Below are 27,867 nucleotides of genomic sequence, written 5' to 3'. Positions count from 1 at the left end.
ACTTGAGTTCAACTAGCAGACAAATATGATTCACATCTAACAAGAGGCTCATTGCAGTTCCACTCAGATATACAGTCGTCTGACTACAGTCGTCTGAACGACCCAGTGTGTGTGTGTGTGTGTGAGAGAGAGACTCACTGTACGACCCAGTGCTTGCTGGTGGTGAAGTCATATTTGGGGGCGTAGATGAAGGGAACACGGAAGTAGAACATGAGGTAGAGGAGGAGAGGACCACCATACTCTGTCAGAAACACCTGAGAGACAGAGACCTATTTCAATTCACTGATTTCCTCATGTCAACTGGAACTCAGGAACATCTTTGAAATTGTTACATTTATATTTTTTGTCCAGCTACAGATCATTCATAAACCCTGTTGTGTCAGAGCTCCAGATCATTCATAATAAACCCTGTTGTGTCAGAGCTACAGATCATTCATAAACCCTGTTGTGTCAGAGCTCCTGGTCATTCATAAACCCTGTTGTGTCAGAGCTCCGGGTCATTCATAAACCCTGTTGTGTCAGAGCTCTGGATCATTCATAAACCCTGTTGTGTCAGAGCTCCGGGTCATTCATAAACCCTGTTGTGTCAGGGCTCCGGATCATTCATAAACCCTGTTGTGTCAGAGCTCCGGATCATTCATAAACCCTGTTGTGTCAGAGCTCCGGATCATTCATAAACCCTGTTGTGTCAGGGCTCTGGATCATTCATAAACCCTGTTGTGTCAGAGCTTCGGATCATTCATAAACCCTGTTGTGTCAGAGCTCCGGATCATTCATAAACCCTGTTGTGTCAGGGCTCCGGATCACTCATAAACCCTGTTGTGGCATAGCTCTGGATCATTCATAAACCCTGTTGTGTCAGGGCTCCGGATCATTCATAAACCCTGTTGTGTCAGAGCTCTGGATCATTCATAAACCCTGTTGTGTCAGAGCTTCGGATCATTCATAAACCCTGTTGTGTCAGAGCCCCGGATCATTCATAAACACTGTTGTGTCAGAGCTTCGGATCATTCATAAACCCTGTTGTGTCAGAGCTCCGGATCATTCATAAACCCTGTTGTGTCAGAGCCCCGGATCATTCATAAACCCTGTTGTGTCAGAGCTCTGGGTCATTCATAAACCCTGTTGTGTCAGAGCTACAGATCATTCATAAACCCTGTTGTGTCAGAGCTCCGGGTCATTCATAAACCCTGTTGTGTCAGAGCTACAGATCATTCATAAACCCTGTTGTGTCAGAGCTCTGGGTCATTCATAAACCCTGTTGTGTCAGAGCTACAGATCATTCATAAACCCTGTTGTGTCAGAGCTACAGATCATTCATAATAAACCCTGTTGTGTCAGAGCTCCGGATCATTCATAAACCCTGTTGTGTCAGAGCTCCAGATCATTCATAATAAACCCTGTTGTGTCAGAGCTCCAGATCATTTATAAACTCTTGTCTGAGCGGCAAAGGACAAAGCCATTTTAAAAACTGTTGCTACCGTCATCATGAATAACTTACAAAACATAACTTTTCTCCCTCTCTCTAGTCTGCCCAGCTCTCCTCCTCCTCCTAGTGGAACACTGGTGTTTATGTGTTGTACTAACAGATGTCCAGCCAGCCAGCCAGCCAGCCAGCCAGCCAGCCAGCCAGCCAGCCAGCCAGTCAACCAGCCAGTCAACCAGCCAGTCAACCAGCCAGTCAACCAGCCAGCCAGGGAGGATACATTTATCGCTCTCTGTTTTCCACACCTGCTCCTGCCTAACCGACAGTCACCCCTCCCTCCTTTACGTCCCTCCCCGACGTCTCTCCCTCCCCCCCGTCACTCCACCCCCCCAGTTAATGTGACAAGGGCTTTAATAGTGATTCTCAACAAAAACTGATTTTCACCAAGGTCAGGAGGAAACTAATAGCCACAAGTTGGTGAGCGTGTGCGTACGTGTGTGTGGTATGTGTGTGTGGTACGGGTGTGTGGTACGGGTGTGTAGTACGTGTGTGTGGTACGTGTGTGTGGTACGTGTGTGTGGTACGTGTGTGTGGTACGTGTGTGTGGTACGGGTGTGTGGTACGGGTGTGTGGTACGTGTGTGTGGTACGTGTGTGTGGTACGTGTGTGTGGTATGTGTGTGTGGTACGTGTGTGTGGTACATGTGGTATGTGTGTGTACTCACGGTGACCCAGCTGATTTGAGCTCCCAGGTCTCTGAAGTAGAAGGTTGCCGTGGTTCCCACAGGAAGATGCTGTAGAACGTCCTCATCCTTTAGAGACTTACCCTCTGATAGAGGAGACTTCTGATTAATAACAGCCCCACAAACAGGTTGCATCAGTCCTTACCCTCCACCAGCCTGCTACCACCACTACTATACATATCAACACTGTCCTCTACCAGCCTGCTACCATCACTACTATACATATCAACACTGTCCTCTACCAGCCTGCTACCACCACTACTATACATATCAACACTGTCCTCTACCAGCCTGCTACCATCACTACTATACATATCAACACTGTCCTCTACCAGCCTGCTACCATCACTACTATACATATCAACACTGTCCTCTACCAGCCTGCTACCATCACTACTATACATATCAACACTGTCCTCTACCAGCCTGCTACCATCACTACTATACATATCAACACTGTCCTCTACCATCACTACTATACATATCAACACTGTCCTCTACCAGCCTGCTACCATCACTACTATACATATCAACACTGTCCTCCACCAGCCTGCTACCACCACTACTATACATATCAACACTGTCCTCTACCAGCCTGCTACCATCACTACTATACATATCAACACTGTCCTCTACCAGCCTGCTACCATCACTACTATACATATCAACACTGTCCTCTACCAGCCTGCTACCATCACTACTATACATATCAACACTGTCCTCTACCAGCCTGCTACCATCACTACTATACATATCAACACTGTCCTCTACCAGCCTGCTACCATCACTACTATACATATCAACACTGTCCTCTACCAGCCTGCTACCATCACTACTATACATATCAACACTGTCCTCTACCAGCCTGCTACCATCACTACTATACATATCAACACTGTCCTCTACCATCACTACTATACATATCAACACTGTCCTCTACCAGCCTGCTACCATCACTACTATACATATCAACACTGTCCTCCACCAGCCTGCTACCACCACTACTATACATATCAACACTGTCCTCTACCAGCCTGCTACCATCACTACTATACATATCAACACTGTCCTCTACCAGCCTGCTACCATCACTACTATACATATCAACACTGTCCTCTACCATCACTACTATACATATCAACACTGTCCTCTACCATCACTACTATACATATCAACACTGTCCTCTACCAGCCTGCTACCATCACTACTATACATATCAACACTGTCCTCTACCATCCTGCTACCATCACTACTATACATATCAACACTGTCCTCTACCAGCCTGCTACCATCACTACTATACATATCAACACTGTCCTCTACCATCACTACTATACATATCAACACTGTCCTCTACCACCACTACTATACATATCAACACTGTCCTCTACCAGCCTGCTACCACCACTACTATACATATCAACACTGTCCTCTACCATCACTACTATACATATCAACACTGTCCTCTACCAGCCTGCTACCATCACTACTATACATATCAACACTGTCCTCTACCAGCCTGCTACCATCACTACTATACATATCAACACTGTCCTCTACCAGCCTGCTACCATCACTACTATACATATCAACACTGTCCTCTACCATCACTACTATACATATCAACACTGTCCTCTACCATCACTACTATACATATCAACACTGTCCTCCACCAGCCTGCTACCATCACTACTATACATATCATTACTGTCCTCTACCATCACTACTATACATATCAACACTGTCCTCTACCATCACTACTATACATATCAACACTGTCCTCTACCATCACTACTATACATATCAACACTGTCCTCTACCACCACTACTATACATATCAACACTGTCCTCTACCAGCCTGCTACCATCACTACTATACATATCAACACTGTCCTCTACCAGCCTGCTACCATCACTACTATACATATCAACACTGTCCTCTACCAGCCTGCTACCATCACTACTATACATATCAACACTGTCCTCTACCAGCCTGCTACCATCACTACTATACATATCAACACTGTCCTCTACCAGCCTGCTACCATCACTACTATACATATCAACACTGTCCTCTACCAGCCTGCTACCATCACTACTATACATATCAACACTGTCCTCTACCAGCCTGCTACCACCACTACTATACATATCAACACTGTCCTCTACCATCACTACTATACATATCAACACTGTCCTCTACCATCACTACTATACATATCAACACTGTCCTCTACCAGCCTGCTACCATCACTACTATACATATCAACACTGTCCTCTACCATCACTACTATACATATCAACACTGTCCTCTACCATCACTACTATACATATCAACACTGTCCTCTACCAGCCTGCTACCACCACTACTATACATATCAACACTGTCCTCTACCAGCCTGCTACCACCACTACTATACATATCAACACTGTCCTCTACCAGCCTGCTACCATCACTACTATACATATCAACACTGTCCTCTACCAGCCTGCTACCATCACTACTATACATATCAACACTGTCCTCCACCAGCCTGCTACCATCACTACTATACATATCAACACTGTCCTCTACCATCACTACTATACATATCAACACTGTCCTCTACCAGCCTGCTACCACCACTACTATACATATCAACACTGTCCTCTACCAGCCTGCTACCACCACTACTATACATATCAACACTGTCCTCTACCAGCCTGCTACCACCACTACTATACATATCAACACTGTCCTCTACCAGCCTGCTACCACCACTACTATACATATCAACACTGTCCTCTACCATCACTACTATACATATCAACACTGTCCTCTACCAGTCTGCTACCACCACTACTATACATATCAACACTGTCCTCTACCAGCCTGCTACCACCACTACTATACATATCAACACTGTCCTCTACCACCACTACTATACATATCAACACTGTCCTCCACCAGCCTGCTACCACCACTACTATACATATCAACACTGTCCTCCACCAGCCTGCTACCATCACTACTATACATATCAACACTGTCCTCCACCACCACTACTATACATATCAACACTGTCCTCAACCAGCCTGCTACCACCACTACTATACATATCAACACTGTCCTCCACCAGCCTGCTACCATCACTACTATACATATCAACACTGTCCTCTACCAGCCTGCTACCATCACTACTATACATATCAACACTGTCCTCTACCATCACTACTATACATATCAACACTGTCCTCTACCACCACTACTATACATATCAACACTGTCCTCTACCAGCCTGCTACCATCACTACTATACATATCAACACTGTCCTCTACCAGCCTGCTACCATCACTACTATACATATCAACACTGTCCTCTACCAGCCTGCTACCATCACTACTATACATATCAACACTGTCCTCTACCAGCCTGCTACCATCACTACTATACATATCAACACTGTCCTCTACCATCACTACTATACATATCAACACTGTCCTCTACCATCACTACTATACATATCAACACTGTCCTCTACCATCACTACTATACATATCAACACTGTCCTCTACCAGCCTGCTACCATCACTACTATACATATCAACACTGTCCTCTACCATCACTACTATACATATCAACACTGTCCTCTACCAGCCTGCTACCACCACTACTATACATATCAACACTGTCCTCTACCATCACTACTATACATATCAACACTGTCCTCTACCATCACTACTATACATATCAACACTGTCCTCTACCATCACTACTATACATATCAACACTGTCCTCTACCAGCCTGCTACCATCACTACTATACATATCAACACTGTCCTCTACCAGCCTGCTACCATCACTACTATACATATCAACACTGTCCTCTACCAGCCTGCTACCATCACTACTATACATATCAACACTGTCCTCTACCATCACTACTATACATATCAACACTGTCCTCCACCAGCCTGCTACCATCACTACTATACATATCAACACTGTCCTCTACCAGCCTGCTACCATCACTACTATACATATCAACACTGTCCTCTACCAGCCTGCTACCATCACTACTATACATATCAACACTGTCCTCTACCAGCCTGCTACCATCACTACTATACATATCAACACTGTCCTCTACCAGCCTGCTACCATCACTACTATACATATCAACACTGTCCTCTACCATCACTACTATACATATCAACACTGTCCTCTACCACCACTACTATACATATCAACACTGTCCTCTACCAGCCTGCTACCATCACTACTATACATATCAACACTGTCCTCTACCAGCCTGCTACCATCACTACTATACATATCAACACTGTCCTCTACCATCACTACTATACATATCAACACTGTCCTCTACCAGCCTGCTACCATTCACTACTATACATATCAACACTTTCCTCTACCATCACTACTATACATATCAACACTGTCCTCCACCAGCCTGCTACCATCACTACTATACATATCAACACTGTCCTCTACCAGCCTGCTACCATCACTACTATACATATCAACACTGTCCTCTACCAGCCTGCTACCATCACTACTATACATATCAACACTGTCCTCTACCAGCCTGCTACCATCACTACTATACATATCAACACTGTCCTCTACCAGCCTGCTACCACCACTACTATACATATCAACACTGTCCTCTACCATCACTACTATACATATCAACACTGTCCTCTACCATCACTACTATACATATCAACACTGTCCTCTACCAGCCTGCTACCATCACTACTATACATATCAACACTGTCCTCTACCATCACTACTATACATATCAACACTGTCCTCTACCAGCCTGCTACCACCACTACTATACATATCAACACTGTCCTCTACCAGCCTGCTACCATCACTACTATACATATCAACACTGTCCTCCACCAGCCTGCTACCATCACTACTATACATATCAACACTGTCCTCTACCAGCCTGCTACCATCACTACTATACATATCAACACTGTCCTCTACCAGCCTGCTACCACCACTACTATACATATCAACACTGTCCTCTACCAGCCTGCTACCACCACTACTATACATATCAACACTGTCCTCTACCAGCCTGCTACCACCACTACTATACATATCAACACTGTCCTCTACCATCACTACTATACATATCAACACTGTCCTCTACCAGCCTGCTACCACCACTACTATACATATCAACACTGTCCTCTACCAGCCTGCTACCACCACTACTATACATATCAACACTGTCCTCTACCATCACTACTATACATATCAACACTGTCCTCTACCATCACTACTATACATATCAACACTGTCCTCTACCATCACTACTATACATATCAACACTGTCCTCTACCATCACTACTATACATATCAACACTGTCCTCTACCAGCCTGCTACCATCACTACTATACATATCAACACTGTCCTCTACCATCACTACTATACATATCAACACTGTCCTCTACCAGCCTGCTACCACCACTACTATACATATCAACACTGTCCTCTACCATCACTACTATACATATCAACACTGTCCTCTACCATCACTACTATACATATCAACACTGTCCTCTACCATCACTACTATACATATCAACACTGTCCTCTACCAGCCTGCTACCATCACTACTATACATATCAACACTGTCCTCTACCAGCCTGCTACCATCACTACTATACATATCAACACTGTCCTCTACCAGCCTGCTACCATCACTACTATACATATCAACACTGTCCTCTACCATCACTACTATACATATCAACACTGTCCTCCACCAGCCTGCTACCATCACTACTATACATATCAACACTGTCCTCTACCAGCCTGCTACCACCACTACTATACATATCAACACTGTCCTCTACCATCACTACTATACATATCAACACTGTCCTCTACCATCACTACTATACATATCAACACTGTCCTCTACCATCACTACTATACATATCAACACTGTCCTCTACCATCACTACTATACATATCAACACTGTCCTCTACCATCACTACTATACATATCAACACTGTCCTCTACCAGCCTGCTACCACCACTACTATACATATCAACACTGTCCTCTACCATCACTACTATACATATCAACACTGTCCTCTACCACCACTACTATACATATCAACACTGTCCTCTACCAGCCTGCTACCATCACTACTATACATATCAACACTGTCCTCTACCAGCCTGCTACCATCACTACTATACATATCAACACTGTCCTCTACCATCACTACTATACATATCAACACTGTCCTCTACCAGCCTGCTACCATTCACTACTATACATATCAACACTTTCCTCTACCATCACTACTATACATATCAACACTGTCCTCCACCAGCCTGCTACCATCACTACTATACATATCAACACTGTCCTCTACCAGCCTGCTACCATCACTACTATACATATCAACACTGTCCTCTACCAGCCTGCTACCGTCACTACTATACATATCAACACTGTCCTCTACCAGCCTGCTACCATCACTACTATACATATCAACACTGTCCTCTACCAGCCTGCTACCACCACTACTATACATATCAACACTGTCCTCTACCATCACTACTATACATATCAACACTGTCCTCTACCATCACTACTATACATATCAACACTGTCCTCTACCAGCCTGCTACCATCACTACTATACATATCAACACTGTCCTCTACCATCACTACTATACATATCAACACTGTCCTCTACCAGCCTGCTACCACCACTACTATACATATCAACACTGTCCTCTACCAGCCTGCTACCATCACTACTATACATATCAACACTGTCCTCCACCAGCCTGCTACCATCACTACTATACATATCAACACTGTCCTCTACCAGCCTGCTACCATCACTACTATACATATCAACACTGTCCTCTACCAGCCTGCTACCACCACTACTATACATATCAACACTGTCCTCTACCAGCACTACTATACATATCAACACTGTCCTCTACCAGCCTGCTACCACCACTACTATACATATCAACACTGTCCTCTACCATCACTACTATACATATCAACACTGTCCTCTACCAGCCTGCTACCACCACTACTATACATATCAACACTGTCCTCTACCAGCCTGCTACCACCACTACTATACATATCAACACTGTCCTCTACCACCACTACTATACATATCAACACTGTCCTCCACCAGCCTGCTACCACCACTACTATACATATCAACACTGTCCTCTACCATCACTACTATACATATCAACACTGTCCTCCACCAGCCTGCTACCATCACTACTATACATATCAACACTGTCCTCTACCAGCCTGCTACCATCACTACTATACATATCAACACTGTCCTCCACCACCACTACTATACATATCAACACTGTCCTCAACCAGCCTGCTACCATCACTACTATACATATCAACACTGTCCTCTACCACCACTACTATACATATCAACACTGTCCTCCACCAGCCTGCTACCACCACTACTATACATATCAACACTGTCCTCCACCAGCCTGCTACCACCACTACTATACATATCAACACTGTCCTCTACCATCACTACTATACATATCAACACTGTCCTCCACCAGCCTGCTACCACCACTACTATACATATCAACACTGTCCTCTACCACCACTACTATACATATCAACACTGTCCTCTACCAGCCTGCTACCACCACTACTATACATATCAACACTGTCCTCCACCAGCCTGCTACCACCACTACTATACATATCAACACTGTCCTCCACCAGCCTGCTACCACCACTACTATACATATCAACACTGTCCTCTACCAGCCTGCTACCACCACTACTATACATATCAACACTGTCCTCTACCACCACTACTATACATATCAACACTGTCCTCTACCAGCCTGCTACCATCACTACTATACATATCAACACTGTCCTCTACCAGCCTGCTACCATCACTACTATACATATCAACACTGTCCTCTACCATCACTACTATACATATCAACACTGTCCTCTACCAGCCTGCTACCATTCACTACTATACATATCAACACTGTCCTCTACCATCACTACTATACATATCAACACTGTCCTCCACCAGCCTGCTACCATCACTACTATACATATCAACACTGTCCTCTACCAGCCTGCTACCACCACTACTATACATATCAACACTGTCCTCTACCATCACTACTATACATATCAACACTGTCCTCTACCAGCCTGCTACCACCACTACTATACATATCAACACTGTCCTCTACCAGCCTGCTACCACCACTACTATACATATCAACACTGTCCTCTACCAGCCTGCTACCATCACTACTATACATATCAACACTGTCCTCCACCAGCCTGCTACCATCACTACTATACATATCAACACTGTCCTCTACCAGCCTGCTACCATCACTACTATACATATCAACACTGTCCTCTACCAGCCTGCTACCACCACTACTATACATATCAACACTGTCCTCTACCAGCCTGCTACCACAACTACTATACATATCAACACTGTCCTCTACCAGCCTGCTACCACCACTACTATACATATCAACACTGTCCTCTACCATCACTACTATACATATCAACACTGTCCTCTACCAGCCTGCTACCACCACTACTATACATATCAACACTGTCCTCTACCAGCCTGCTACCACCACTACTATACATATCAACACTGTCCTCTACCACCACTACTATACATATCAACACTGTCCTCCACCAGCCTGCTACCACCACTACTATACATATCAACACTGTCCTCTACCATCACTACTATACATATCAACACTGTCCTCCACCAGCCTGCTACCATCACTACTATACATATCAACACTGTCCTCTACCAGCCTGCTACCATCACTACTATACATATCAACACTGTCCTCCACCACCACTACTATACATATCAACACTGTCCTCAACCAGCCTGCTACCATCACTACTATACATATCAACACTGTCCTCCACCAGCCTGCTACCACCACTACTATACATATCAACACTGTCCTCTACCATCACTACTATACATATCAACACTGTCCTCCACCAGCCTGCTACCACCACTACTATACATATCAACACTGTCCTCTACCAGCCTGCTACCACCACTACTATACATATCAACACTGTCCTCTACCACCACTACTATACATATCAACACTGTCCTCCACCAGCCTGCTACCACCACTACTATACATATCAACACTGTCCTCCACCAGCCTGCTACCACCACTACTATACATATCAACACTGTCCTCCACCAGCCTGCTACCACCACTACTATACATATCAACACTGTCCTCCACCAGCCTGCTACCACCACTACTATACATATCAACACTGTCCTCCACCAGCCTGCTACCACCACTACTATACATATCAACACTGTCCTCTACCATCACTACTATACATATCAACACTGTCCTCCACCAGCCTGCTACCACCACTACTATACATATCAACACTGTCCTCTACCACCACTACTATACATATCAACACTGTCCTCCACCAGCCTGCTACCACCACTACTATACATATCAACACTGTCCTCCACCAGCCTGCTACCACCACTACTATACATATCAACACTGTCCTCCACCAGCCTGCTACCACCACTACTATACATATCAACACTGTCCTCTACCAGCCTGCTACCACCACTACTATACATATCAACACTGTCCTCTACCATCACTACTATACATATCAACACTGTCCTCTACCACCACTACTATACATATCAACACTGTCCTCTACCAGCCTGCTACCATCACTACTATACATATCAACACTGTCCTCTACCAGCCTGCTACCATCACTACTATACATATCAACACTGTCCTCTACCATCACTACTATACATATCAACACTGTCCTCTACCAGCCTGCTACCATTCACTACTATACATATCAACACTGTCCTCTACCATCACTACTATACATATCAACACTGTCCTCCACCAGCCTGCTACCATCACTACTATACATATCAACACTGTCCTCTACCAGCCTGCTACCATCACTACTATACATATCAACACTGTCCTCTACCATCACTACTATACATATCAACACTGTCCTCTACCATCACTACTATACATATCAACACTGTCCTCTACCAGCCTGCTACCATCACTACTATACATATCAACACTGTCCTCTACCATCACTACTATACATATCAACACTGTCCTCTACCAGCCTGCTACCACCACTACTATACATATCAACACTGTCCTCTACCAGCCTGCTACCATCACTACTATACATATCAACACTGTCCTCCACCAGCCTGCTACCATCACTACTATACATATCAACACTGTCCTCTACCAGCCTGCTACCATCACTACTATACATATCAACACTGTCCTCTACCAGCCTGCTACCACCACTACTATACATATCAACACTGTCCTCTACCAGCCTGCTACCACAACTACTATACATATCAACACTGTCCTCTACCAGCCTGCTACCACCACTACTATACATATCAACACTGTCCTCTACCATCACTACTATACATATCAACACTGTCCTCTACCAGCCTGCTACCACCACTACTATACATATCAACACTGTCCTCTACCACCACTACTATACATATCAACACTGTCCTCCACCAGCCTGCTACCACCACTACTATACATATCAACACTGTCCTCTACCATCACTACTATACATATCAACACTGTCCTCCACCAGCCTGCTACCATCACTACTATACATATCAACACTGTCCTCTACCAGCCTGCTACCATCACTACTATACATATCAACACTGTCCTCAACCAGCCTGCTACCACCACTACTATACATATCAACACTGTCCTCCACCAGCCTGCTACCACCACTACTATACATATCAACACTGTCCTCCACCAGCCTGCTACCACCACTACTATACATATCAACACTGTCCTCCACCAGCCTGCTACCACCACTACTATACATATCAACACTGTCCTCTACCATCACTACTATACATATCAACACTGTCCTCCACCAGCCTGCTACCACCACTACTATACATATCAACACTGTCCTCTACCACCACTACTATACATATCAACACTGTCCTCCACCAGCCTGCTACCACCACTACTATACATATCAACACTGTCCTCCACCAGCCTGCTACCACCACTACTATACATATCAACACTGTCCTCCACCAGCCTGCTACCACCACTACTATACATATCAACACTGTCCTCTACCAGCCTGCTACCACCACTACTATACATATCAACACTGTCCTCTACCATCACTACTATACATATCAACACTGTCCTCTACCACCACTACTATACATATCAACACTGTCCTCTACCAGCCTGCTACCATCACTACTATACATATCAACACTGTCCTCTACCAGCCTGCTACCATCACTACTATACATATCAACACTGTCCTCTACCATCACTACTATACATATCAACACTGTCCTCTACCAGCCTGCTACCATTCACTACTATACATATCAACACTGTCCTCTACCATCACTACTATACATATCAACACTGTCCTCCACCAGCCTGCTACCATCACTACTATACATATCAACACTGTCCTCTACCATCACTACTATACATATCAACACTGTCCTCTACCATCACTACTATACATATCAACACTGTCCTCTACCAGCCTGCTACCATCACTACTATACATATCAACACTGTCCTCTACCATCACTACTATACATATCAACACTGTCCTCTACCAGCCTGCTAACACCACTACTATACATATCAACACTGTCCTCTACCAGCCTGCTACCATCACTACTATACATATCAACACTGTCCTCTACCAGCCTGCTACCATCACTACTATACATATCAACACTGTCCTCCACCAGCCTGCTACCATCACTACTATACATATCAACACTGTCCTCTACCAGCCTGCTACCACCACTACTATACATATCAACACTGTCCTCTACCAGCCTGCTACCACAACTACTATACATATCAACACTGTCCTCTACCAGCCTGCTACCACCACTACTATACATATCAACACTGTCCTCTACCATCACTACTATACATATCAACACTGTCCTCTACCAGCCTGCTACCACCACTACTATACATATCAACACTGTCCTCTACCAGCCTGCTACCACCACTACTATACATATCAACACTGTCCTCTACCACCACTACTATACATATCAACACTGTCCTCCACCAGCCTGCTACCACCACTACTATACATATCAACACTGTCCTCTACCATCACTACTATACATATCAACACTGTCCTCCACCAGCCTGCTACCATCACTACTATACATATCAACACTGTCCTCTACCAGCCTGCTACCATCACTACTATACATATCAACACTGTCCTCCACCACCACTACTATACATATCAACACTGTCCTCAACCAGCCTGCTACCATCACTACTATACATATCAACACTGTCCTCCACCAGCCTGCTACCACCACTACTATACATATCAACACTGTCCTCCACCAGCCTGCTACCATCACTACTATACATATCAACACTGTCCTCCACCACCACTACTATACATATCAACACTGTCCTCAACCAGCCTGCTACCATCACTACTATACATATCAACACTGTCCTCAACCAGCCTGCTACCATCACTACTATACATATCAACACTGTCCTCAACCAGCCTGCTACCATCACTACTATACATATCAACACTGTCCTCTACCATCACTACTATACATATCAACACTGTCCTCCACCAGCCTGCTACCACCACTACTATACATATCAACACTGTCCTCTACCACCACTACTATACATATCAACACTGTCCTCCACCAGCCTGCTACCACCACTACTATACATATCAACACTGTCCTCCACCAGCCTGCTACCACCACTACTATACATATCAACACTGTCCTCTACCATCACTACTATACATATCAACACTGTCCTCCACCAGCCTGCTACCACCACTACTATACATATCAACACTGTCCTCTACCACCACTACTATACATATCAACACTGTCCTCCACCAGCCTGCTACCACCACTACTATACATATCAACACTGTCCTCCACCAGCCTGCTACCACCACTACTATACATATCAACACTGTCCTCTACCATCACTACTATACATATCAACACTGTCCTCTACCATCACTACTATACATATCAACACTGTCCTCCACCAGCCTGCTACCACCACTACTATACATATCAACACTGTCCTCCACCAGCCTGCTACCACCACTACTATACATATCAACACTGTCCTCTACCACCACTACTATACATATCAACACTGTCCTCTACCACCACTACTATACATATCAACACTGTCCTCCACCAGCCTGCTACCACCACTACTATACATATCAACACTGTCCTCCACCAGCCTGCTACCACCACTACTATACATATCAACACTGTCCTCTACCATCACTACTATACATATCAACACTGTCCTCTACCAGCCTGCTACCACCACTACTATACATATCAACACTGTCCTCTACCACCACTACTATACATATCAACACTGTCCTCCACCAGCCTGCTACCACCACTACTATACATATCAACACTGTCCTCCACCAGCCTGCTACCACCACTACTATACATATCAACACTGTCCTCCACCAGCCTGCTACCACCACTACTATACATATCAACACTGTCCTCTACCAGCCTGCTACCACCACTACTATACATATCAACACTGTCCTCTACCATCACTACTATACATATCAACACTGTCCTCTACCACCACTACTATACATATCAACACTGTCCTCTACCAGCCTGCTACCATCACTACTATACATATCAACACTGTCCTCTACCAGCCTGCTACCATCACTACTATACATATCAACACTGTCCTCTACCATCACTACTATACATATCAACACTGTCCTCTACCAGCCTGCTACCATTCACTACTATACATATCAACACTGTCCTCTACCATCACTACTATACATATCAACACTGTCCTCCACCAGCCTGCTACCATCACTACTATACATATCAACACTGTCCTCTACCAGCCTGCTACCATCACTACTATACATATCAACACTGTCCTCCACCAGCCTGCTACCATCACTACTATACATATCAACACTGTCCTCTACCAGCCTGCTACCATCACTACTATACATATCAACACTGTCCTCTACCAGCCTGCTACCACCACTACTATACATATCAACACTGTCCTCTACCAGCCTGCTACCACAACTACTATACATATCAACACTGTCCTCTACCAGCCTGCTACCACCACTACTATACATATCAACACTGTCCTCTACCACCACTACTATACATATCAACACTGTCCTCTACCAGCCTGCTACCACCACTACTATACATATCAACACTGTCCTCTACCATCACTACTATACATATCAACACTGTCCTCTACCACCACTACTATACATATCAACACTGTCCTCTACCAGCCTGCTACCATCACTACTATACATATCAACACTGTCCTCTACCAGCCTGCTACCATCACTACTATACATATCAACACTGTCCTCTACCATCACTACTATACATATCAACACTGTCCTCTACCAGCCTGCTACCATTCACTACTATACATATCAACACTGTCCTCTACCATCACTACTATACATATCAACACTGTCCTCCACCAGCCTGCTACCATCACTACTATACATATCAACACTGTCCTCTACCAGCCTGCTACCATCACTACTATACATATCAACACTGTCCTCTACCATCACTACTATACATATCAACACTGTCCTCTACCATCACTACTATACATATCAACACTGTCCTCTACCAGCCTGCTACCATCACTACTATACATATCAACACTGTCCTCTACCATCACTACTATACATATCAACACTGTCCTCTACCAGCCTGCTACCACCACTACTATACATATCAACACTGTCCTCTACCAGCCTGCTACCATCACTACTATACATATCAACACTGTCCTCCACCAGCCTGCTACCATCACTACTATACATATCAACACTGTCCTCTACCAGCCTGCTACCATCACTACTATACATATCAACACTGTCCTCTACCAGCCTGCTACCACCACTACTATACATATCAACACTGTCCTCTACCAGCCTGCTACCACAACTACTATACATATCAACACTGTCCTCTACCAGCCTGCTACCACCACTACTATACATATCAACACTGTCCTCTACCATCACTACTATACATATCAACACTGTCCTCTACCAGCCTGCTACCACCACTACTATACATATCAACACTGTCCTCTACCAGCCTGCTACCACCACTACTATACATATCAACACTGTCCTCTACCACCACTACTATACATATCAACACTGTCCTCTACCAGCCTGCTACCACCACTACTATACATATCAACACTGTCCTCTACCAGCCTGCTACCACCACTACTATACATATCAACACTGTCCTCTACCACCACTACTATACATATCAACACTGTCCTCTACCATCACTACTATACATATCAACACTGTCCTCCACCAGCCTGCTACCATCACTACTATACATATCAACACTGTCCTCTACCAGCCTGCTACCATCACTACTATACATATCAACACTGTCCTCCACCAGCCTGCTACCACCACTACTATACATATCAACACTGTCCTCTACCATCACTACTATACATATCAACACTGTCCTCTACCAGCCTGCTACCACCACTACTATACATATCAACACTGTCCTCCACCAGCCTGCTACCACCACTACTATACATATCAACACTGTCCTCCACCAGCCTGCTACCATCACTACTATACATATCAACACTGTCCTCTACCATCACTACTATACATATCAACACTGTCCTCCACCAGCCTGCTACCACCACTACTATACATATCAACACTGTCCTCTACCAGCCTGCTACCACCACTACTATACATATCAACACTGTCCTCTACCAGCCTGCTACCACCACTACTATACATATCAACACTGTCCTCTACCAGCCTGCTACCACCACTACTATACATATCAACACTGTCCTCCACCAGCCTGCTACCACCACTACTATACATATCAACACTGTCCTCCACCAGCCTGCTACCACCACTACTATACATATCAACACTGTCCTCCACCAGCCTGCTACCACCACTACTATACATATCAACACTGTCCTCTACCAGCCTGCTACCACCACTACTATACATATCAACACTGTCCTCTACCATCACTACTATACATATCAACACTGTCCTCTACCACCACTACTATACATATCAACACTGTCCTCTACCAGCCTGCTACCATCACTACTATACATATCAACACTGTCCTCTACCAGCCTGCTACCATCACTACTATACATATCAACACTGTCCTCTACCATCACTACTATACATATCAACACTGTCCTCTACCAGCCTGCTACCATTCACTACTATACATATCAACACTGTCCTCTACCATCACTACTATACATATCAACACTGTCCTCCACCAGCCTGCTACCATCACTACTATACATATCAACACTGTCCTCTACCATCACTACTATACATATCAACACTGTCCTCTACCAGCCTGCTACCATCACTACTATACATATCAACACTGTCCTCTACCATCACTACTATACATATCAACACTGTCCTCTACCAGCCTGCTACCATTCACTACTATACATATCAACACTGTCCTCTACCATCACTACTATACATATCAACACTGTCCTCCACCAGCCTGCTACCATCACTACTATACATATCAACACTGTCCTCTACCATCACTACTATACATATCAACACTGTCCTCTACCAGCCTGCTACCATCACTACTATACATATCAACACTGTCCTCTACCATCACTACTATACATATCAACACTGTCCTCTACCAGCCTGCTACCATCACTACTATACATATCAACACTGTCCTCTACCATCACTACTATACATATCAACACTGTCCTCTACCAGCCTGCTACCATCACTACTATACATATCAACACTGTCCTCTACCATCACTACTATACATATCAACACTGTCCTCTACCATCACTACTATACATATCAACACTGTCCTCTACCAGCCTGCTACCATCACTACTATACATATCAACATTGTCCTCTACCATCACTACTATACATATCAACACTGTCCTCTACCAGCCTGCTACCATTCACTACTATACATATCAACACTGTCCTCTACCATCACTACTATACATATCAACACTGTCCTCCACCAGCCTGCTACCATCACTACTATACATATCAACACTGTCCTCTACCATCACTACTATACATATCAACACTATCCTCTACCAGCCTGCTACCATCACTACTATACATATCAACACTGTCCTCTACCATCACTACTATACATATCAACACTGTCCTCTACCATCACTACTATACATATCAACACTGTCCTCTACCATCACTACTATACATATCAACACTGTCCTCTACCAGCCTGCTACCATCACTACTATACATATCAACACTGTCCTCTACCATCACTACTATACATATCAACACTGTCCTCTACCAGCCTGCTAACACCACTACTATACATATCAACACTGTCCTCTACCAGCCTGCTACCATCACTACTATACATATCAACACTGTCCTCTACCAGCCTGCTACCATCACTACTATACATATCAACACTGTCCTCCACCAGCCTGCTACCATCACTACTATACATATCAACACTGTCCTCTACCAGCCTGCTACCACCACTACTATACATATCAACACTGTCCTCTACCAGCCTGCTACCACAACTACTATACATATCAACACTGTCCTCTACCAGCCTGCTACCACCACTACTATACATATCAACACTGTCCTCTACCATCACTACTATACATATCAACACTGTCCTCTACCAGCCTGCTACCACCACTACTATACATATCAACACTGTCCTCTACCAGCCTGCTACCACCACTACTATACATATCAACACTGTCCTCTACCACCACTACTATACATATCAACACTGTCCTCCACCAGCCTGCTACCACCACTACTATACATATCAACACTGTCCTCTACCATCACTACTATACATATCAACACTGTCCTCCACCAGCCTGCTACCATCACTACTATACATATCAACACTGTCCTCTACCAGCCTGCTACCATCACTACTATACATATCAACACTGTCCTCCACCACCACTACTATACATATCAACACTGTCCTCAACCAGCCTGCTACCATCACTACTATACATATCAACACTGTCCTCCACCAGCCTGCTACCACCACTACTATACATATCAACACTGTCCTCTACCACCACTACTATACATATCAACACTGTCCTCCACCAGCCTGCTACCACCACTACTATACATATCAACACTGTCCTCTACCACCACTACTATACATATCAACACTGTCCTCCACCAGCCTGCTACCACCACTACTATACATATCAACACTGTCCTCCACCAGCCTGCTACCACCACTACTATACATATCAACACTGTCCTCCACCAGCCTGCTACCACCACTACTATACATATCAACACTGTCCTCCACCAGCCTGCTACCACCACTACTATACATATCAACACTGTCCTCTACCATCACTACTATACATATCAACACTGTCCTCCACCAGCCTGCTACCACCACTACTATACATATCAACACTGTCCTCTACCACCACTACTATACATATCAACACTGTCCTCCACCAGCCTGCTACCACCACTACTATACATATCAACACTGTCCTCCACCAGCCTGCTACCACCACTACTATACATATCAACACTGTCCTCCACCAGCCTGCTACCACCACTACTATACATATCAACACTGTCCTCTACCAGCCTGCTACCACCACTACTATACATATCAACACTGTCCTCTACCATCACTACTATACATATCAACACTGTCCTCTACCACCACTACTATACATATCAACACTGTCCTCTACCAGCCTGCTACCATCACTACTATACATATCAACACTGTCCTCTACCAGCCTGCTACCATCACTACTATACATATCAACACTGTCCTCTACCATCACTACTATACATATCAACACTGTCCTCTACCAGCCTGCTACCATTCACTACTATACATATCAACACTGTCCTCTACCATCACTACTATACATATCAACACTGTCCTCCACCAGCCTGCTACCATCACTACTATACATATCAACACTGTCCTCTACCAGCCTGCTACCATCACTACTATACATATCAACACTGTCCTCTACCATCACTACTATACATATCAACACTGTCCTCTACCATCACTACTATACATATCAACACTGTCCTCTACCAGCCTGCTACCATCACTACTATACATATCAACACTGTCCTCTACCATCACTACTATACATATCAACACTGTCCTCTACCAGCCTGCTACCACCACTACTATACATATCAACACTGTCCTCTACCAGCCTGCTACCATCACTACTATACATATCAACACTGTCCTCCACCAGCCTGCTACCATCACTACTATACATATCAACACTGTCCTCTACCAGCCTGCTACCATCACTACTATACATATCAACACTGTCCTCTACCAGCCTGCTACCACCACTACTATACATATCAACACTGTCCTCTACCAGCCTGCTACCACAACTACTATACATATCAACACTGTCCTCTACCAGCCTGCTACCACCACTACTATACATATCAACACTGTCCTCTACCATCACTACTATACATATCAACACTGTCCTCTACCAGCCTGCTACCATCACTACTATACATATCAACACTGTCCTCTACCATCACTACTATACATATCAACACTGTCCTCTACCAGCCTGCTACCACCACTACTATACATATCAACACTGTCCTCTACCAGCCTGCTACCATCACTACTATACATATCAACACTGTCCTCCACCAGCCTGCTACCATCACTACTATACATATCAACACTGTCCTCTACCAGCCTGCTACCATCACTACTATACATATCAACACTGTCCTCTACCAGCCTGCTACCACCACTACTATACATATCAACACTGTCCTCTACCAGCCTGCTACCACAACTACTATACATATCAACACTGTCCTCTACCAGCCTGCTACCACCACTACTATACATATCAACACTGTCCTCTACCATCACTACTATACATATCAACACTGTCCTCTACCAGCCTGCTACCACCACTACTATACATATCAACACTGTCCTCTACCAGCCTGCTACCACCACTACTATACATATCAACACTGTCCTCTACCACCACTACTATACATATCAACACTGTCCTCCACCAGCCTGCTACCACCACTACTATACATATCAACACTGTCCTCTACCATCACTACTATACATATCAACACTGTCCTCCACCAGCCTGCTACCATCACTACTATACATATCAACACTGTCCTCTACCAGCCTGCTACCATCACTACTATACATATCAACACTGTCCTCCACCAGCCTGCTACCACCACTACTATACATATCAACACTGTCCTCCACCAGCCTGCTACCACCACTACTATACATATAAACACTGTCCTCTACCATCACTACTATACATATCAACACTGTCCTCCACCAGCCTGCTACCACCACTACTATACATATCAACACTGTCCTCCACCAGCCTGCTACCACCACTACTATACATATCAACACTGTCCTCTACCACCACTACTATACATATCAACACTGTCCTCCACCAGCCTGCTACCACCACTACTATACATATCAACACTGTCCTCCACCAGCCTGCTACCACCACTACTATACATATCAACACTGTCCTCTACCAGCCTGCTACCACCACTACTATACATATCAACACTGTCCTCTACCATCACTACTATACATATCAACACTGTCCTCTACCACCACTACTATACATATCAACACTGTCCTCTACCAGCCTGCTACCACCACTACTATACATATCAACACTGTCCTCTACCAGCCTGCTACCATCACTACTATACATATCAACACTGTCCTCTACCAGCCTGCTACCATCACTACTATACATATCAACACTGTCCTCTACCATCACTACTATACATATCAACACTGTCCTCTACCAGCCTGCTACCATTCACTACTATACATATCAACACTGTCCTCTACCAGCCTGCTACCATTCACTACTATACATATCAACACTGTCCTCTACCATCACTACTATACATATCAACACTGTCCTCCACCAGCCTGCTACCATCACTACTATACATATCAACACTGTCCTCTACCAGCCTGCTACCATCACTACTATACATATCAACACTGTCCTCTACCATCACTACTATACATATCAACACTGTCCTCTACCATCACTACTATACATATCAACACTGTCCTCTACCAGCCTGCTACCATCACTACTATACATATCAACACTGTCCTCTACCATCACTACTATACATATCAACACTGTCCTCTACCATCACTACTATACATATCAACACTGTCCTCTACCAGCCTGCTACCATCACTACTATACATATCAACACTGTCCTCTACCATCACTACTATACATATCAACACTGTCCTCTACCAGCCTGCTACCACCACTACTATACATATCAACACTGTCCTCTACCAGCCTGCTACCATCACTACTATACATATCAACACTGTCCTCCACCAGCCTGCTACCATCACTACTATACATATCAACACTGTCCTCTACCAGCCTGCTACCATCACTACTATACATATCAACACTGTCCTCTACCAGCCTGCTACCACCACTACTATACATATCAACACTGTCCTCTACCAGCCTGCTACCACAACTACTATACATATCAACACTGTCCTCTACCAGCCTGCTACCACCACTACTATACATATCAACACTGTCCTCTACCATCACTACTATACATATCAACACTGTCCTCTACCAGCCTGCTACCACCACTACTATACATATCAACACTGTCCTCTACCAGCCTGCTACCACCACTACTATACATATCAACACTGTCCTCTACCACCACTACTATACATATCAACACTGTCCTCCACCAGCCTGCTACCACCACTACTATACATATCAACACTGTCCTCTACCATCACTACTATACATATCAACACTGTCCTCCACCAGCCTGCTACCATCACTACTATACATATCAACACTGTCCTCTACCAGCCTGCTACCATCACTACTATACATATCAACACTGTCCTCCACCACCACTACTATACATATCAACACTGTCCTCAACCAGCCTGCTACCATCACTACTATACATATCAACACTGTCCTCTACCATCACTACTATACATATCAACACTGTCCTCTACCATCACTACTATACATATCAACACTGTCCTCTACCAGCCTGCTACCATCACTACTATACATATCAACACTGTCCTCTACCACCACTACTATACATATCAACACTGTCCTCTACCAGCCTGCTACCATCACTACTATACATATCAACACTGTCCTCTACCAGCCTGCTACCATCACTACTATACATATCAACACTGTCCTCTACCATCACTACTATACATATCAACACTGTCCTCTACCACCACTACTATACATATCAACACTGTCCTCTACCACCACTACTATACATATCAACACTGTCCTCTACCACCACTACTATACATATCAACACTGTCCTCCACCAGCCTGCTACCACCACTACTATACATATCAACACTGTCCTCCACCAGCCTGCTACCACCACTACTATACATATCAACACTGTCCTCTACCACCACTACTATACATATCAACACTGTCCTCCACCAGCCTGCTACCACCACTACTATACATATCAACACTGTCCTCCACCAGCCTGCTACCACCACTACTATACATATCAACACTGTCCTCCACCAGCCTGCTACCACCACTACTATACATATCAACACTGTCCTCCACCAGCCTGCTACCATCACTACTATACATATCAACACTGTCCTCTACCATCACTACTATACATATCAACACTGTCCTCCACCAGCCTGCTACCATCACTACTATACATATCAACACTGTCCTCTACCACCACTACTACACATATCAACACTGTCCTCTACCAGCCTGCTACCACCACTACTATACATATCAACACTGTCCTCTACCAGCCTGCTACCATCACTACTATACATATCAACACTGTCCTCTACCACCACTACAATACATATCAACACTGTCCTCTACCACCACTACTATACATATCAACACTGTCCTCCACCAGCCTGCTACCACCACTACTATACATATCAACACTGTCCTCTACCACCACTACTATACATATCAACACTGTCCTCCACCAGCCTGCTACCACCACTACTATACATATCAACACTGTCCTCTACCACCACTACTATACATATCAACACTGTCCTCTACCATCACTACTATACATATCAACACTGTCCTCTACCATCACTACTATACATATCAACACTGTCCTCTACCATCACTACTATACATATCAACACTGTCCTCTACCATCACTACTATACATATCAACACTGTCCTCTACCAGCATGCTACCATCACTACTATACATATCAACACTGTCCTCTACCATCACTACTATACATATCAACACTGTCCTCTACCATCACTACTATACATATCAACACTGTCCTCTACCAGCCTGCTACCATCACTACTATACATATCAACACTGTCCTCTACCAGCCTGCTACCATCACTACTATACATATCAACACTGTCCTCTACCAGCCTGCTACCATCACTACTATACATATCAACACTGTCCTCCACCAGCCTGCTACCACCACTACTATACATATCAACACTGTCCTCTACCAGCCTGCTACCACCACTACTATACATATCAACACTGTCCTCTACCAGCCTGCTACCACCACTACTATACATATCAACACTGTCCTCTACCATCACTACTATACATATCAACACTGTCCTCTACCAGCCTGCTACCACCACTACTATACATATCAACACTGTCCTCTACCAGCCTGCTACCATCACTATTATACATATCAACACTGTCCTCCACCAGCCTGCTACCATCACTACTATACATATCAACACTGTCCTCTACCAGCCTGCTACCACCACTACTATACATATCAACACTGTCCTCTACCACCACTACTATACATATCAACACTGTCCTCCACCAGCCTGCTACCATCACTACTATACATATCAACACTGTCCTCTACCAGCCTGCTACCACCACTACTATACATATCAACACTGTCCTCTACCAGCCTGCTACCACCACTACTATACATATCAACACTGTCCTCTACCAGCCTGCTACCATCACTACTATACATATCAACACTGTCCTCTACCAGCCTGCTACCATCACTACTATACATATCAACACTGTCCTCTACCATCACTACTATACATATCAACACTGTCCTCTACCAGCCTGCTACCATCACTACTATACATATCAACACTGTCCTCTACCATCACTACTATACATATCAACACTGTCCTCTACCAGCCTGCTACCACCACTACTATACATATCAACACTGTCCTCTACCACCACTACTATACATATCAACACTGTCCTCCACCAGCCTGCTACCACCACTACTATACATATCAACACTGTCCTCCACCAGCCTGCTACCATCACTACTATACATATCAACACTGTCCTCTACCAGCCTGCTACCATCACTACTATACATATCAACACTGTCCTCTACCAGCCTGCTACCATCACTACTATACATATCAACACTGTCCTCTACCACCACTACTATACATATCAACACTGTCCTCTACCACCATTACTATACATATCAACACTGTCCTCTACCACCACTACTATACATATCAACACTGTCCTCCACCAGCCTGCTACCATCACTACTATACATATCAACACTGTCCTCTACCACCACTACTATACATATCAACACTGTCCTCTACCATCACTACTATACATATCAACACTGTCCTCTACCAGCCTGCTACCACCACTACTATACATATCAACACTGTCCTCCACCAGCCTGCTACCATCACTACTATACATATCAACACTGTCCTCTACCAGCCTGCTACCATCACTACTATACATATCAACACTGTCCTCTACCAGCCTGCTACCACAACTACTATACATATCAACACTGTCCTCTACCATCACTACTATACATATCAACACTGTCCTCCACCAGCCTGCTACCACCACTACTATACATATCAACACTGTCCTCTACCATCACTACTATACATATCAACACTGTCCTCCACCAGCCTGCTACCACCACTACTATACATATCAACACTGTCCTCTACCATCACTACTATACATATCAACACTGTCCTCCACCAGCCTGCTACCACCACTACTATACATATCAACACTGTCCTCTACCATCACTACTATACATATCAACACTGTCCTCTACCACCACTACTATACATATCAACACTGTCCTCTACCACCACTACTATACATATCAACACTGTCCTCTACCACCACTACTATACATATCAACACTGTCCTCTACCAGCCTGCTACCACCACTACTATACATATCAACACTGTCCTCTACCACCACTACTATACATATCAACACTGTCCTCTACCACCACTACTATACATATCAACACTGTCCTCTACCAGCCTGCTACCATCACTA

The 27,867-nt window shown here is 44.3% G+C and overlaps 1 protein-coding gene across 3 annotated transcripts in view; it reads right to left on the bottom strand.

Annotated features, from left to right (window-relative positions):
• The window catches only part of LOC139568236 (very-long-chain enoyl-CoA reductase), a 45,015-nt gene that overhangs the window by 2,861 nt on the left and 14,287 nt on the right, over positions 1-27,867 (bottom strand). For all 3 annotated transcript variants that reach the window (XM_071389987.1, XM_071389988.1, XM_071389986.1), the window contains 2 exons: positions 2,151-2,254; positions 139-254 (listed from right to left, as the gene is read on the bottom strand). In XM_071389987.1, the coding sequence (XP_071246088.1) occupies positions 139-254; positions 2,151-2,254 (220 nt within the window). The remainder of the gene's footprint in view (positions 1-138; positions 255-2,150; positions 2,255-27,867) is intronic.

This window comes from Salvelinus alpinus, chromosome 2 (genome assembly GCF_045679555.1).
Source record: "Salvelinus alpinus chromosome 2, SLU_Salpinus.1, whole genome shotgun sequence".
NCBI lineage: Eukaryota > Metazoa > Chordata > Actinopteri > Salmoniformes > Salmonidae > Salvelinus > Salvelinus alpinus.
Note: the sequence above shows the minus strand (reverse complement) of the source record. Positions and strands in the feature narration are given on the sequence as shown.